The sequence below is a fragment of the Cetorhinus maximus genome, chromosome 21 (assembly GCF_964194155.1).
Source record: "Cetorhinus maximus chromosome 21, sCetMax3.hap1.1, whole genome shotgun sequence".
In the NCBI taxonomy this organism is placed as follows: domain Eukaryota; kingdom Metazoa; phylum Chordata; class Chondrichthyes; order Lamniformes; family Cetorhinidae; genus Cetorhinus; species Cetorhinus maximus.
In genome coordinates this window covers 27,407,578-27,425,224 of record NC_135899.1, presented here as the reverse complement: position 1 = coordinate 27,425,224, position 17,647 = coordinate 27,407,578, and the positions used below count along the sequence as shown (strand labels likewise).

The 17,647-nt window shown below is 46.9% G+C and overlaps 1 protein-coding gene across 1 annotated transcript in view; it reads right to left on the bottom strand.

Moving 5' to 3' along the window:
- LOC144695547 (netrin-G1-like) overlaps positions 1–13,928 on the bottom strand; it is a 28,005-nt gene extending 14,077 nt beyond the window's left edge. Inside the window, exon 1 of the mRNA XM_078566418.1 lies at positions 13,686–13,928. Within this exon, the coding sequence (XP_078422544.1) occupies positions 13,686–13,928 (243 nt within the window). The remainder of the gene's footprint in view (positions 1–13,685) is intronic.
- Between the last annotated feature and the right edge of the window lie 3,719 nt (positions 13,929–17,647).

Here is a 17,647-nt window from a genome sequence, read left to right as displayed (position 1 = left end):
GATTCCTTCGCCTGTGTACATTTTCAACTTGGCAGATGTTTGTCCCAAATTTAATTGTTGATCACCTTTATTTAAATATCTGAAAGTGTGTTCTCCTATTACAGTGGTAGAAGCACCTGTGTCTACTTCCATTTTTAATGGTTTACCATTCACTTGCACTGTAACAATATTGGCTCTGTCTTCCCAACTTTCATGTTGAATAATTAATAATTGTCAGAACTGGTTGTTTCTGGCTCTTCTACGCTATAGATTTCATTGGACTTTGTTTGTTGTTTGGGAGCCTGTTTAAATTGCGCTTTGCACTGTCTCATTATGTGTCCACTTCTGTGACAAATATAACATTCCACTTTTGAAAACTGCCGATCACTAGAAGACTGATTGTTTGCTCATCAATGAAAGTTATTTTTTGATTTAGTTGCTAAGCTGTTTTCTCTCATTTTTCGGTTGGCGGGGCTGTTCCTTGCTTGGCGATGGAGTCCCAGCTTTTCACATCACTTTCGACTGACTGTTCCCACCCGACTAGGAGAACGGCACCATTTTGCGCCCTTTGAGTTGCATGTGAGTCCCTTACACATCCTTTCCATCACCAGCGCTATTTCTAAAGCTTCCTTAAAATCAAGATTCACTTCAGCCAGCAATCTTCGCTGAATAGTGTCTTCCTGCACGCCACACACTAAACGATCTCTGATCACGTCATTCAGGGTTTCACTGAAATTACAATATTCTGTTAGTTGTTCGCCATGTAGCTGGCAATTTTCTCCCCTGGGGCTCTGTTCTGTGAATTGAACCTGAACTTCTGCATTGTGGCTGAGGGCTTGGGGCAAAAATGTCCCTTAATGAGGTCTACTAATTCACTGAAAGTCTTCAAATCCTGGGCACTGGTGGCTGTCAAGCTTCGAATTAAACTATAAGCCTTGGTCCCACAAATACTCAGGTGAATTGCTCTCCTCATTTCCTCCCCCGTGATTTTGTTTGCATGAAAGAAAAATGCAAGGCGTTCTATATATTGAGACCAATCATCTGTGGTTGGCTCATAGGGACGAATTCTGCCAAACTGTGGCATTTTGGATGAATGTATCTTCCTTTCTTTTTTAATTATATTAGATACTCACAATCGAGGGGCAAGGTACAGGCCCAATCTGATTAATACTAGTCGCCAGCTTGTTATGGAGTTGATTTTCCAGGCAACTTTTCAGGTGGACACATTTAATTTTATTTACAAGACAGCAGCAGCAGCTACACGTGTGCATCAAACTCCATATTTAAAGAAGGACTCTCCCCTAGAGGTTGCCTGTGCTGGTAACTCACTGGTTTAAACAGATGATGTGATCTTACAACACAGGAATGTTCTTAAAGCGACTACAATATTTCCCCAAACCATAATTACTACAGTTAGATACAGAGTAAAGCTCCCTCTACACTGTCCCATCAAATACTCCCAGGACAGATACAGCACAGGGTTAGATACAGAGCAAAGCTCCCTCTACACTGTCCCCATCAAACACTCCCAGGGCAGGTACAACATGGGGTTTATACAGAGTAAAGCTCCCCCTACACTGTCCCCATCAAGCACTCCCAGGGCAGGTGCAGCACGGGGTTGGATACAGAGTAAAGCTCCCTCTACACTGTCCCCATCAAACACTCCCAGGACAGGTACAACATGGGGTTTATACAGAGTAAAGCTCCCCCTACACTGTCCCCATCAAGCACTCCCAGGGCAGGTGCAGCACGGGGTTGGATACAGAGTAAAGCTCCCTCTACACTGTCCCCGTCAAACACTCCCAGGGCAGGTACAGCATGGGTTAGATACAGAGTAAAGCTCCCTCTACACTGTCCCATCAAACACTCCCAGGGCAGGAACAGCACGGGGTTAGAAAAAGAGTAAAGCTCCCTCTACACTGTCCCCATCAAACACTCCCAGAGCAGATACAGCATAGGTTAGATAAAAAGTAAAGCTGCCTCTATACTATGTTGGACTGTCGGAATATTCACGCACTCTAATTATCTCAGGGAGATGTCTTCATAAATATGTCGGTGCCTCATCACACTGCACTCTGTACTGGGCAGTTAGACAGCTGAGGAATTATATCACTGTCGTGTTGGAGAATGATGTTCACTGTCTAACTAAAAATAGCTTCACATCGCTGAAATATTTACAGACATGAGTTATAGAACAGCACAGGATTTGGAAACAACTGCTGTTCCATGAGGAGTTTGCAGGACTATGGAAATAGCAGGGGATTAATTGGATTGATTTTTCAAAGAGCCAGCATAGGCATGATGGGCTGAATGGCCTCCTCCTTTGCTGCCTCGTTTTCTGATGATTCTAAGTCAGGGTGGTGTGTGACTCAGGGGGGAACTTGGAGGAGATGGTGTTCCCATGTACCTACTGCCCTTGTCTTTCTAGGTTGTGGAGGGAGAGGGTGTGGGAGGTGCAGTTGGAGGAGCCTTGGCGAGTTACTGCGGTGAATCCGGTAGATGGTACACACTGCAGCCACGGTACGCTGGTGATGGAGGGAATTGGTGCGGGAGGTGCTGTTAAAGGAGCCTTGGCGAGTTGCTGCGGTGAATCCTGATGATCTGCCACACTGCTGCCACGGTATGCTGGTGATGGAGGGAGAGGGTGTGGGAGGTGCAGTCGGAGGAGCCTTGGCGAGTTACTGCGGTGAATCCCGTAGATGGTACACACTGCAGCCACAGTACGCTGGTGATGGAGGGAATTGGTGTGGGAGGTGCTGTTAAAGGAGCCTTGGCGAGTTGCTGCGGTGAATTCTGATGATCTGCCACACTGCTGCTCTACCTGACATCAGCAACACTGAATCAGCCCGACCTCCATTTCCAAATGATTACACAGCTCAGTCACCATGATAGAGAAGAATCTGTATAAAGTGGCTGTTTGCAACAATCTATCAAACTAATATGTGTGTTAAAGATGGAGAGTGGTAATGAGAGAATTGAGATTAATGAATCTACAATTGTCACAGCATCGACTGAAGTCATTAACTGAAGCTGCATGTTGGCAGTGATTATTTTTAATTCTCTATGTTAAGCGAATCCAGTGAATATTAGTAACAGAATCCTAAAGCTGTGTAAATTATGAATGACTAATTGAACAGGACAGAGGTTAAGTGCTCCTGAATCGCTGTGTCCTCGGTACATCAACAGCAGCCCCGTGTCCCAGCGCTACAACTGAAACTTTGATGAAATGATGCTATTTAAACAGGAATCTCGAGAGCCGCATCCCTGGGGGGAGTTCAGCGCGAAACCACAGCGAGAGTTAATGCAAGAGACGGAGAGAACGTCTCACTCCACCATTCCCTCGAGCTCTTTCTTATTCTCAATCCCTAACCAGGGCACATTTCCCGACAAGATTTCCTGTTCCCTGTTCCCCTGGGCTGATCTGTGCCGGTGTCACCTCCAGACGCGGCTATTCCAACGCTCTCCTGGCCGGTCTCCCATCTTCCACCCTCCGTAAACTTCAGCTTATCCTAAACTCCGCTGCCCCTAACCCTAACTCACACCAAGTTCCATTGTCCCATTACCCCCCGTGTGCTCACTGACCTACACTCACTCCAAGTCCAACATCGCCTCAATTTAAAAATTCTCAGCCTTGGTTTCAAATATCTCCACGGCCTCAGCTCTCCCTATCTCTCTGTCTCCTCCAGCCCCACAACACGGTCAGATCTCTGCGCTCATCCGACTCTGGCCCCTTGAGCATCACTGATTTTAAATCTGCCACCACAGTGGCTGTGCCTTCAGCTGCCTGGAGCCTATGCTCTCCTAATTCCCCCCTTTCTGACTCGCCAGCTCTCTCTCTTCCTTTCAGACACTCCTTAAAACCTGTGCCTATGTCAGAGATTTTGATCACCTCTCCTATTATCACTTTATGTGTCTTCGTTTCACTTTTGACTTGATTTACTGTCCGGTGAAGCACTTTGCAATGTTTCACACTGTTAAAGGTGCTATGTAAATACAAGTTGTTGTTGTTGAAACAGTCATTGAACCTCACCATCCAGCCCAGGCAGAGAGAGAGACACAACACGGTCCTGCTGTGTGTGGCTGTATCAACACGGGAAGGGAAGAGATTTCAAAATCAGGATCATATATTCCAGAAACTCTTCCTGCCACACTGGAGTGTAATCGCAGCATCTTATCTATCAGTGTTACTTTGACAAACCCACTCACCACTTGACTTTTATTTCAGAGCTTTAATTGTTGTTATCTTGGATTTACAATGTGTCATCTGCCTAAGATCCTGTCGGTCTCACTAAGTAAACCACTCGCTATCAGTACGGTTCAGTCCCCTGGTTAATGATGTTCATTGTGGATTATTAAGGAGAGAGGTCAGTGGCTCCATTAAATTCAATACCACAGATTCCTGTCACTTCCCAGCAGCGATTGATCAGGCCCTTTGTTCGTGTGAATTTATGTAGCGCCTTTAACATAGGAAAATGCCCCAAGGTGCTTCATAGGAGCGTGAATCAGACAATGATTGACACTGAGACACCAAAGGAGATATTAAAACAGGTGATCAGAAGCTTGGTCAAAGAGGGAGGTTTTAATGAGGAGAGTTTGAAGTGGGGTGAGGGGAAGGCCAGGGGGTGGGGGGGGGGCTGGAAATGTGGGACAAGCCTAATTGTTAGTCACATCCTGAGGTGGCTATAAAAATGCAACTTTTTTCTTTCTAACCCTGCATAAAGGGTCAGTAAAAGTCGGATTGCTGTGGAGTCCCAACTGGTTCACTAATTTCCTTTAGGAAAGGAAACCCGTTTTTGACAGTCTTTGGTTTCCCAGGCAGATCCTTCAGTCTGACCTTCTCTCTGGCCTGACTTGCAGTACTGGGCATGTGGTATAATCACGCATTATTGACAGGACCCAATGCAGATCAGTTCTAACAGATCACAATCACCTTTCATTAGACCCTGAGCTTCCAGATTTACTGTCCTTCCCTGGTGTGGGAGTCTACGTGACTCCAGTCCCACGCCAACATGGTTGACTCTCAATTACTCCCTGAAGTGACCGAGGGAGACACTCAGTCATATCAAATCTGCCAGTGGCAGAAGAAGGAGGCGTCCCAGCAACACCTTCTCAGGGTAACCAGGGATGGGGAATAAATGTTAATGAGCCCCACACCCTGAGAATGAATTAAGTGAAGGAACTGCTGTTTTATGTCAACACCTTGAGAGGGAGCTCGATGGGATTATAAGTGTTGGGATTTAATTAGGAACAATGGGAATTGACAGAAATGAATGTCTGTTCAAGTTCACGACACCCAGAACTCTGCACCTGGTGCTTGGGTCTAAACATTTCAGAAATGAGAAGACCAGAGGGAGGTTTCAGAGAACAGAAAGCAGACTGCAGAAAGAATGAGGAACTTCTGTAAATCTCCAACCACCAGTAGTGTAAATCCCACATTATTAACAGGACCCTGTGTAGATCGATCCTTAAAGATCACGTTCATCCTTTCATTAAACACTGAGCACCCATTTTGAAATTCTCCTCCCCCAGAGGGTGACCTCCTTCTAATGAAAGGTCTCCAATAAAGAATCTTCTCCCCAAACGAATCTGCCCCAGTGGCCCGGCCCCTCACTGAGACACAGGGCTGTGAGCAGGTGCTCAGGTAACCCACAGACTGTCCGTGAAGCTAAATTGGAACAACCACTTTAATCCCAGTCTCTTTTCTGCTCCATTACTGAGCGGGTCAGTGGTGGTGGGGGGTGGGGGTGGTGGTGGTGGTGGCGGCGGGGGGCACGATAAAACAGGAGCTCACAGCAAGAACTAAACTCCATCATCAAAAGACATCAAAATCCAAAATTGAGTCAAGATCCTGGAACTCTCTCCCTAAGAGCACTGTGGGCGTTCCTATGCCACGTAGGCTGCAGCGGCTCAAGAAGGCGGCTCACCACCACCTTCTCAAGGGCAACTAGGGATGGGCAATAAAAAATGCTGTCCTAGCCAGCGAAGCCCACATCCTGTGAACGGTTTCAAAAAAAAGTGTTTCTGGTGAATGAGTCAATGCAATGCTTGGTGGGGGTGGGGAGAGGGAGTGGGAGAAGGACAGCGTAAAAGAGAGATAGAAATAGAGAGAGAGAGAGAGAGAGAGAGGGAGGATGAGAGAGAGGAAAGAGACTTGAAAAGAGGAAGCATGATAGAGAAAAACAATTGATTTTTATTGTGCCTTTCCAGCCAGTGAAGGACTTTTAAAGCGTAGTCACTGTTGTAATGTAGAAAGCGCCACAGTCAATTTCTGCACAGCAAGATCCCACCAAGAGCAATGTGATTATGACCAGATAAACTGCTTTTAGTGATCTTGATTTAAGGATAGATATTGGCCCAGAACGCCGGGGGGAATTCAGTCCTGCACTGGGAGTGTCAGCCTGGATTAGGTGCTTGAGTCTCTGGAGTCGGACTTGAACCCTTGACCTTGCCTGTCTGTCTCTATCTGTGTCCATAATTAAATTTTTCATGTTGGCATTACAGGGAACACGAAACAGTGTATAACAGGAGACAGAACCAAGAGTCCTCATCATTCAAACCAGTCGATAGAAACATTTATTCCCTGATGACAGGGTCAGAGGTCAGTCAGTCATTGCCACAACAACAATAAATAATTCTTCAAATATTCATCTCTCTCAGCCGCTGAAGTGAGCAGAACATCCCCAGAGAGAGCAGTGCAGTGGGGGAGCTCTGCTCCAGGAATACAGAGATTAGTAAAGTTTAATGTGCAGCCGGGTTTACTGGGGACAGTGGGCGGTGAGTGAAATACGGGTCAGGGTGAGGATTAATGGAGACAAAGTCCACAGTGGCAGGTTTAATCCACTCTCGCTCAGACCCTCCATTTTCCATCTGAGTATGAAAGCTTTAGCCGCAGAAACAATAGAATAGACTGCGGTATTACAGAGCGAACGTACCATCTCACTCATCCCCCGAGTCATACTGTGTCTCTCTGTATCCTGTGTTCCATCTCTCTTTCTCTCTGGGTCACATTGTGTCTCTCTGTATCCTGTGTTCCATCTCTCTTTCTCTCTCTATTTCTCTCTCTCTCTGGGTCACACTGTGTCTCTCTGTACCCTGTGTTCCATCTCTCTTTCTCTCTCTCTCTATTTCTCTCTCTCTCGGTCACATTGTGTCTCTCTGTATCCTGTGTTCCATCTCTCCTTCTCTCTCTCTCTATTTCTCTCTCTCTCTGGGTCACATTGTGTCTCTGGGTCACATTGTGTCTCTCTGTACCCTGTGTTCCATCTCTCCTTCTCTCTCTCTCTATTTCTCTCTCTCTCTGGGTCACACTGTGTCTCTCTGTATCCTGTGTTCCATCTCTTTTTCTTTCTCTCTCTCTCTGGGTCACACTGACTCTCTGTATCCTGTGTCCCATCTCTCTTCTACAGTGAGGAGTCCAATCTGTTAGTTGTATCCCAGATGTGGCTGATCCATCATTTTGGGCAGAGTCATTGCGAGTTTTGTTTTTGTAGCTTGAGAAACACTCAAATCAATGAACAAATTGACACTAAAGTGGAATTGGATGTGAATACTTTGAGCTGGTGCCAGAGATTCATCAAATGGAGGATTATAGAGTCAGTGGAACATTCCATTTACAACACCAGGATCGATGAGAATTAACTGACGCCTTTTAGTCTGAAAGAACCAAGAAAATAATTATCTGATCTCTACAACCCAGACCACCTGAATAACATCGTCTGGCTCCATCCCTGCCTCACTCCATCTGCTGTTGAAGTCCTCAGCACTGCCTCTGTACCTTATACAGTCAACATTCCAACGCTTTCTGAGCCGGCTTCCATAAGCCTTAAGTCATCCAAAACTGCTGCTCAGATCCATCCTCGTACCCAATCACATTCACCCATTGCCTCTGTGCTTGTTGACCTACGTTGACTCCTGGTCTGACAAACCTCAATATTCTTGTGTGTTGAAATCTCTCCATGGCCTGTATTCTCTGTCATCTCCTCCAGCCACACAACCCTCCATTAACTCGGAGCTTCTTCACTTCTGGCAGCAGCACACGCCCAGTTTAAATCACCAGCGGGCCACTGGCGGCCTGTGCCTTCTGCTGCCATTGCCCTGAGCTCTGGGATTCCCTCCCTAAACCTCTCCGCCTCTCCAACTCCCTATTCTCCTGCCAGACACTCCGAAAAATCCACTAACAAACTTTCTCTCCACTAGACCCAACCCTCACCCACAAACCATACTGCCCATCCCTAATTGCCCTCGAGAAATTGGTGATGAGTCACCTTCTTGACAACTGAGTGCCTCATTCGGCCATTTGCAGAGGGCAGTTAAGAGTCAACCACATTGCTGGGGGAGTCACACGTAGGCCGGACCAGGTAAGGACGGCAGATTTCCTTCCTAAATGGGCATTGGTGAACCAGGTGAGTTTTTATGACGATCCAGTGGTTTAATGGCCACCATTACTGAGACTCGATTTGTATTCCAGATTTAATTAATTGAATTTAAATTCCTATGGTGGGGTTTGAACTCATGCCTGTGGAACATTAGCCCGGACCTCTGGATCACTAGGTCCCATAACATAACCACTATGCTACCATCACTGATATCTAATTTACATTTACATTTCATTCATTTGCATCTTAAATAAAACCCATTGAAATGTAAAGTAGATTAAATTCATCCCATTTCATTTTGATTCGAACATTCAATTGATGTATTAATCTGATTGAGGTTTTGTTGTTTTTGTGAAGAACTGGGAGACTGAATCACTCTTTCTTCTGATCTCTTTAGTTAGAGTGTTAGTGACTGGCTGTTTGTCTCATCTCCTTAGGGTGTGTGTTGTGTGTGTGCTGGCATGTGTTGAAAGGGGAGGAGAAGTACAGACATGGCGATGGGCAGATAACTTTGATCTTTGAACTCCTGCCAGTGCTGTTGGGGGAAGAGTCAGGGTTTCTGCTGAAAAATGCTGTCTGTTCAGATCAGGGTTTTTTCTAATTCCTTTATGGGATGTGGGCATCGCTGGCAAGTGTAGCATTGACTGCCCATCCCTGATGGCCCTTGGACAGAGCGGCTTGCTCGGCCATTAGTAGAGGGCAGTTAAGAGCCAACCACATTGCTGTGGGTCTGGAGTCATGTGTAGGCCAGACCAGGTAAGGGTAGCAGATTTCCTTCCCTAAAGGACATTAGTGAACAAGATGGGTTTTTACAACAATCGACAATGGTTTCATGGCCATCATTACTGAGACTGGCTTAGCTTTTCAATCTAGATGATTAATTGAATTTAAATCCCACCAGCTGGCTGTAAGACAATGTGACTGGTCTAACAGCAGAGCCCCCAGTATCTCCCTCAGTCCAGCCTCAAACCCCTTGGTGGGATTGAGCTCCCGCTCTCTGGGTTACTGCTTCAGTAATATAACCCCGGCACCACCATACCCCGGGGTGTTATATCACCACAGCATCTGTGTAGGAATTAATATCTTTGCACCAGCGTCACATCCACAGGCTGAATACATTCTCACCCTCGAGTCATTCCGTCTCACTCACCCACTCACACCGAATACAGAATCAAAGAACAGGAATTCAGGAGATGGAACAGATTGGGAAAGAAGGAACGAAGACATGTGTAAAAAAAAAATACAGCTACAGAATCAAAAATATAAATTAGAGGAAAAGGGCCTCCAAATTCGGTCATGTTTTTCGGGCACTAACCGACCTAGTAAACCCCAACATGGTGGACAGGAAGCCAATATTTATCCCTCAACTAGAAACAGATGACCTGGTCGTTGTCATATTGCTTTCCCTGGGATCTTGCTGTGCACAGATTGACTGCTGTGTTTCCTACATGACAACAGTGACTACCCTTCAAAGAGATACTCGTTGGCTGTGAAGCGCTTTGGGACGTCCTTAGGCGGTGAAATGGCGGCAGTGACACCGAGCCTGGTCTCACTGGGCCCGGTCAGTGTTCCAGACACAGCTCCCACTGTGCGGTATGGTACAGCTGTAGGATTTACCTCGAAGACTCCAATCATTTTTATAACCGATTACTAACTGACCTGGAGAATAAATCCCTCTGATAACCCACATCTTCTGTAATAAATTATACATTTCCAATTATTGCTGAAACATACGGTTGATTATTAAATCAGGAGTTTTCCCTTGAACAATAATGTAGGGACCAGTTTTCCTGAGGAAGTGATTAATTTAATGAGGGGATAATTAATATTTAGTAACAGGCCCGAATTTACATTTACAGTGACTTCATTGCCGGAGAGTTTATACTGGACTGAGGCCCGATCAGATCAGATTGTCAGATATGGTGAGGTTACAACAACGTTCATCGGAATCCCGTCTGGAGACCGCTGGGTGAAAATCAGAACTCCGGAAAGTGAAAGGTCTCCCAGGGACCCCGGAGAAACTGAAGATTATAAACATCAGTGGCTGGAAACATAACTGGACAGATTCCCCACGGGACACATTGGACGGGATAAGAATCACAGGATTGTTACAGCACAGAAGGAGGCCATTCTGCCCATCGTGTCCGTACCAGCTCTCCAAATGAGCAACTCACCAAGTGTCAATCCTCTGCCCTCGCCCCATAACCCGGCACATCAGAAACACAATTGGACATATTCCCCACTGGAGATATTGGACAGGGTCAGGAACTCAACTGGACATATTCCAGGTTTTCAGCTCCAGGTTCCAGAGCTCGAGCAGCTGGAGTCGCTGTGACGTATCCATGATGCTGAGGACTATGTGGATAGCACGTGTCACACGAAGGTGGTCACACCGGAGGCCAGGAGTGTGCTGGCAGAGAGGGTATAGGTGACTGCCAGGTTGTCTGGGAGGACCAGGCAGGTAGTGCAGGAGTCCTCTGAGCCTACCTCTCTCAAGGACCGGTTTTCCATCTTGAGAGCCGGTGAGGGTGAGGGTTCCTCAGAGGAATACAGCAAGGCCCAAGTTTGGGGCACCATGGGTGGCTCAGCCGCACGGGCAGGAAGGAAGAAGAGTGGAAGAGGAATAGTGATAGAGGATTTGATCGTTAGGGGAGCAGACAGACGTTTCTGCGGCTGTAGATGTGACCCCAGGATGGCATGACGCCTTCCTGGCGCCAGGGTCAAGGATGTCACAGAGTGGCTGCAGAGCATTCTTAAGGGGTAGGGTGAACGGCAAGAGATTGTGGTCCACATTAGTACCAATGACATAGATAGAAAGAAGGATGAGGTGCTGAAAGCAGATTTTAGGTAAGACATTAAAAAGCAGGGTCTCAGAGGTAGCAATCTCTGGATTACTACCAGTGCCACGTGCTAGTGACCATAGAAATAGGAGGTTAGAGCTGATGAATACGTGACTGGAGTGATGGCCTTACAGGAAAGGGTTCAGATTCCTAGAACACTGGGACCAGTTCTGGGGGCAGGTGGGGCCTGAAAGAGCAGGATGGTCTGCACCTCAGTGGGGCTGGGACCAATATCCATGCCCGGAGGTTTGCTAGTGCTGTTGGGGAAGGTTTAAACTAGTTTGGTAGTGGGTGGGGTGGGGATGGGGGTTGGGAACCTGAGGGTCAACTTGGATGGGGCAAAATCAGAAACAGGAATGAAAGGCAGGAAATCAGTGAGTGAGTCTGGAAGACAGAGGGAACAAAAGATAGGAAATAAAAAATAAAAGAGTTTGGCAATGTCCAAGAGTACATATTCCAATGCAAGGCGCAGGGCAAATAAAGCAGGTGAGCTGAGGGCACAGATAGAAACATGGCACGATGATACCATAGCTATTATAGAAACATGGCTTAAAGGGGGACAGGAATGACAGCTAGACGTTCATGGTCACAGGGTTTTCGGAGGGGATAGAGAGGAGGATACAAAGGGAGGGGGAGGTGGCAATTTTGGTTAGAGAAGCAATTACAGCTGTGAGGAGGGTGATACATTAGAAAGGTCATCAATTGTGGCCATACGGATTGAACTTAGGAACAAAAAAGGGGCAATCACACTACTGAGAATGTACTAAAGAGCCCCAGTCAGAGGGAGATAGAAGAACAAATATGTAGGCAAATGTCGGAGAAGTGCAATAACATTAAGGCAGTAATAGTCGGGGATTTTAGCTACCCCAATATTAAATGGGGTAGTTTTAGTGTGAAAGGAATGGAGGGAGTGTGAAGTGCTGGATGGGATAAACATAGGGAGAGAGGAAGTATTCAGGCGATTAGCATCCTTGAAAGTGGTTAAATCACCAGGGCTGGATGAAATGCGCCTCAGGCTCTTAAAAGAAGCCAGGGAGGAAATAGCGGAAGGTCTGACCATCATTCTCCAATCCTCACTGGATACAGGTGTGGTGCTGGAGGATTGGAGGTCTGCTAATGTACCTTTGTTTAGAAGGGGAGTGAGGGATAGACTGAATAATTACTGGCCAGTTAGTTTGACCTCGATGTGGGCAAATTGTTGGAATTAATTCTGAGGGACAGGATAAACTGTCACTTAGAAAGGTATGGGCTAATCCAGGGCAGTCAGCATGCATTTGTTGAAGGAAGGTCATGTCTTACTAACTTGACTGAATTTTCTTTGAGGTGGTAACAAGGAGGATTGATAAGGGTTGTTCAGTTGATGTGGTCTACCTGGATTTTAGCAAGGCTTTTGACTAGGTCTCACATGGCAGGCTGATTAAAAAAGTAGAAGCCCATGGCATCCAGAGGAATGTAGCATGCTGGATCCAAAATTGCCTCAGCGGCGGGAAACAAAGGGTAATGGTTGATGAGGGCTCCTGCGACTGGAAGGCTGTTTCCAGTGGGGGTCTGCAGGGCTCAGTACTAGGTCCCCTGCTTTTTGTGGTATATCGTAATGACTTGGATGTAAATGTAGGGGGAATGATCAAGAAGCTTGCAGATGACACAAAAATTGGCCGCGCGGCTGACAGTGAGGAGGATTGCAATGGACTGCAGGAAAATATCAGTGCACTGGCCAGGTTGACAAATGAGTGGCAAATGGAATTCAATCTGGAGAAGTGTGAGGTGATGCATTTGGGTAGATAAAACAAGGGAAAGGATCACACAATAAATGGGAGCATACTGAGAGGTGCAGAGGAAGTGTGGGACCTTGGAATGAATGTCCACAGATCCCTGAAGCTAGCAGGACAGGTCAATAAGGTGGTTAAGAAGACCCATGGAGTCCTTTGATAAAGGCAAAAGGCTCTGAAGAAGTCATATGGACTCGAAACGTTAACTGTGCCTTTCTCTCCACAGACGCTGTCAGGCCTGCTGAGTTTTTCCAGTAGGTGGGATTAGGCTGGGTGGCTCATTTATTGGTCGGCGCAAACACAATGGGCCAAGTGGCCTCTTTCTGTGCTGTAAATTTTCTATGATTCTATGATTCACCAGAAGAGATAGGACGGGGTCAGGAACACACTTGGACACATCCCCCAGAGGAGATGCCCCAGCGACTCCAGTCTCTCCACGTGAAGCCCCTCACTCCTGCTACCATTCTAGTAAATCTCCCCTGCACCCTCTCCAAGGCCCTGGCATCCTTCCTAAGATGTAGTGTCCAGAATTGAACACATTCCTCCAGCTGGGGTTTAACCAGTGGTTTATAAAGGTTTCCCATATCATCCCTGTTTTTGTACTCAATGCCCCTGTCAATAAACCCAGTGTGGGAGTTTGGACAGAATTCACTTTGCTAAAGGCCATTCAGTGAGCGTCCATTCGCAGTGTGACTCACTGGCTCTGAAAGGTTTCTACTCACCAGCGTGCAGTACATCTCAGGGCTCTCTCCACACGTACTGTCAGGGGGATCCAACCTGATCTTCAGGAACCTGGTGAGCAGGGAGGCCTCAGGCTGGCAGGCCATGTAGTCCCAACTCATCCCCTGGTCCCAGTAAAGCCGAGTCTTACACAGGTCGTAGTGACCCCAGGACGGGAAGTGCTGTGCGGCGAGAGACAGGGTCGCACAAAGGACCTGGATGGGCAACAAACTGGACAGACACATCGCTTCTACTGGACCCCACTGGGAGAGGGAGGCTCTCAGTCTGTCTAGGGGATGATTCGGGGCGGGGGGTCTCCACTCTGACTAGATACTCACTCAGAGAGGGGGGATCCCAACTTGCACAAATGTTCTGGGTGTTTGGATTCCAGCTGTGTTTCCAGTGTTGGTGCTGATATTCCGGGTGTTTGGATTTCACCTGTTTTCCTAGTGTTGGTGATGATATTCTGGGTGTTTGGATTTCACCTGTTTTCCCAGTGTTGGTGCTAATATTCCAGGTGTTTGGATTCTAGCTGTTTTTCCCAGTGTTGGTGCTGATATTCCAGGCTTTTGGATTCCAGCTGTTTTTCCTAGTGTTGGTGCTGATATTCCAGGCTTTTGGATTCCAGCTGTTTTTCCCAGTGTTGGTGCTGATATTCTGGGTGTTTGGTTCCAGCTGTTTTCCCAGTGTTGGTGCTAATATTCCAGGCTTTTGGATTCCAGCTGTTTTTCCTGGTGTGGGTGCTGATATTCCGGGTGTTTGGATTCCAGCTGTTTTTCCCAGTGTCGGTGCTGATATTCCGGGTGTTTGGTTCCACCTGTTTTTCCTAGTGTTGGTGCTGATATTCCGGGTGTTTGGATTCCACCTGTTTTTCCCAGTATTGGTGCTGATATTCCGGGTGTTAGAATTCCACCTGTTTTTCCCAGCGTTGGTGCTGATATTCCGGGTGTTTGGATCCAGCTGTTTTTCCCAGCTGTTCACTGTGTTAGACAAATGTTCTGATTGGCTGATTAGTCAGTGCTTGGAGCCAATGTGAAGAATGTCTCCTGACCAGAGTCTGTTTCCCACCGATCATCTCTTCCTTCTGGAATCAGCTCCGTGTTCACAGAGAAATCAAATCAATGGATTTCAGAACAAGTGCTGCTCCTGATCTTTGATCATCAACTCCCACCTTCAGTCTTCGCTTTCCATTATCTGCAATAGTACAGAAATGGTGACCAGTTGTGAATCACAGAAACCAATAGGTGGCGGATAAATTGCAGAAGGTAAGATCCCAAATAAGACAAATGGCCAACGAACCTATTTATCTGGTGATGTTGATTGAGGGATAAATATTGGCCAGGACTTTTGTGAGAATTCCCCTGTTACTCTTAGAAATAATGGCTGTTTGAACTTTTAAATCAAATTGAGAGGACAGAAAGAGCCTTGGTCCAAACTAAATGAAAGCAAATTCGACAGTAGTGCTGCCTCTCTGACAGCAACATTCCCTCAGTGCTGTCCATCCGATTGTGCAGCACTCCCTAAGTGCTGAGGCTCTGACAGTGCAGCACTCCCTCAGTATTGCCCTTCTGACAGTGCTGCATTCCCTCACTACTGACCCTCTGACAGTGCAGCACTCCCACAGTTCTGACCCTCTGACAGAGCAGCACTCTCTCAGTACTGACCCTCTGACAGAGCAGCACTCTCTCAGTACTGACCTTTTGACAGTACAGCACACCCTCAGCATTGACCCTCTGACAGTGCAGGTCTCCTGCAGTACTGACCCTCTGATAGTGCAGCACTCCCTCAGCACTGGCCCTCTAACAGTGCAGCACTCCCTCAGCACTGGCCCTCTGACAGTGCAGCATTCCCTCAGTACTGCAGTGGGAGTGTCAGCCTGGATTCTGAGTTTAAGTCTCTGGACTGATTTGAATCAGCTCATTCGGAAAAGGTCAGGAGTAACAGCAAAATCAAAAAACTATTCCTCTTACACCTCTCCACTCAATCTCAGCAGCAGCTCCCACTGGAAAAGCAAAATTATTCTCAGTCTGTTTTCCCTTTAAACACTGACAATCTCTGGCTTTTGTGACCCCACCCACAGCCAATTTTACAACACAAGGTGTTACTCTGAGCTGTGACTCATACACAGACTAGTACCTGGGATATTAATATCCCATCCTCCAGAATAAATACTATGGGCTTTAATAAGCAGCTACACTGTGAGCAGAAATAGTCTCTGAATATCTCACTACCTCCCACCTAAAGTTGCTTCCCCTCAACTCAAACGTCAAAATCCACAGTACCATTCTGAGCCCAACGTCATTGTTCAAACCACACAACACATGCTCAGCGGCTCTAGTCAACGCCCCCAGCACACACCCACAATCACCAATCAAAACCTCCAACACACATTAAAAATCTCCAACCAAAACCCTCTATACACACTCACCATCTCCAATCAAAACCCCCAACACACTCATCATCTCCAATCAAAACCCCCAACACATTCACCATCTCCAATCAAAACCCTCTATACACACTCACCATCTCCAATCAAAACCCCCAACACATTCACCATCTCCAATCAAAACCCTCTATACACATTCACCATCTCCAATCAAAACCCTCTATACACATTCACCATCTCCAATCAAAACCCCCAACACACTCACCATCTCCAATCAAACCCCCAACACACTCACCATCTCCAATCAAAACCCTCTATACACATTCACCATCTCCAATCAAAACCCCCAACACACTCACCATCTCCAATCAAACCCCCAACGCCCTCACCATCTCCAATCAAACCCCCAACACACACTCAACATCTCCAACCAAAACCCCAATACACATTCACCATCTCCAATCAAACCCACAACACACACTCACCATCTCCAATCAAAACTCCAACACACACTCATCATTTTCAATCAAACCCCCAACACACTCACCATCAACAAGCAAAAGCCCAACACAGACTCACCATCGCCAATCAAACCCCCAACACACTCACCATCTCCAATCAAACCCCCAACACACTCACCATCTCCAATCAAACCCCCAACACACTCACCATCTCCAATCAAACCCCCAACACACTCACCATCTCCAATCAAACCCCCAACACACTCACCATCTCCAATCAAACCCCCAACACACTCACCATCTCCAATCAAACCCCCAACACACTCACCATCTCCAATCAAAACCCTCTATACACATTCACCATCTACAATCAAAACCCCCAACGCACTCACCATCTCCAATCAAACCCCCAACACTCACCATCTCCAATCAAACCCCCAACACTCACCATCTCCAATCAAACCCCCAACACACTCACCATCTCCAATCAAACCCCCAACACACTCACCATCTCCAATCAAACCCCCAACACCCTCACCATCTCCAATCAAACCCCCAACACACTCACCATCTCCAATCAAACCCCCAACACACTCACCATCTCCAATCAAACCCCCAACACACTCACCATCTCCAATCAAACCCCCAACACACTCACCATCTCCAATCAAACCCCCAACACACTCACCATCTCCAATCAAACCCCCAACACACTCACCATCTCCAATCAAACCCCCAACACACTCACCATCTCCAATCAAACCCCCAACACACTCACCATCTCCAATCAAAACCCTCTATACACATTCACCATCTACAATCAAAACCCCCAACGCACTCACCATCTCCAATCAAACCCCCAACACTCACCATCTCCAATCAAACCCCCAACACTCACCATCTCCAATCAAACCCCCAACACACTCACCATCTCCAATCAAACCCCCAACACACTCACCATCTCCAATCAAACCCCCAACACCCTCACCATCTCCAATCAAACCCCCAACACACTCACCATCTCCAATCAAACCCCCAACACACTCACCATCTCCAATCAAACCCCCAACACACTCACCATCTCCAATCAAACCCCCAACACACTCACCATCTCCAA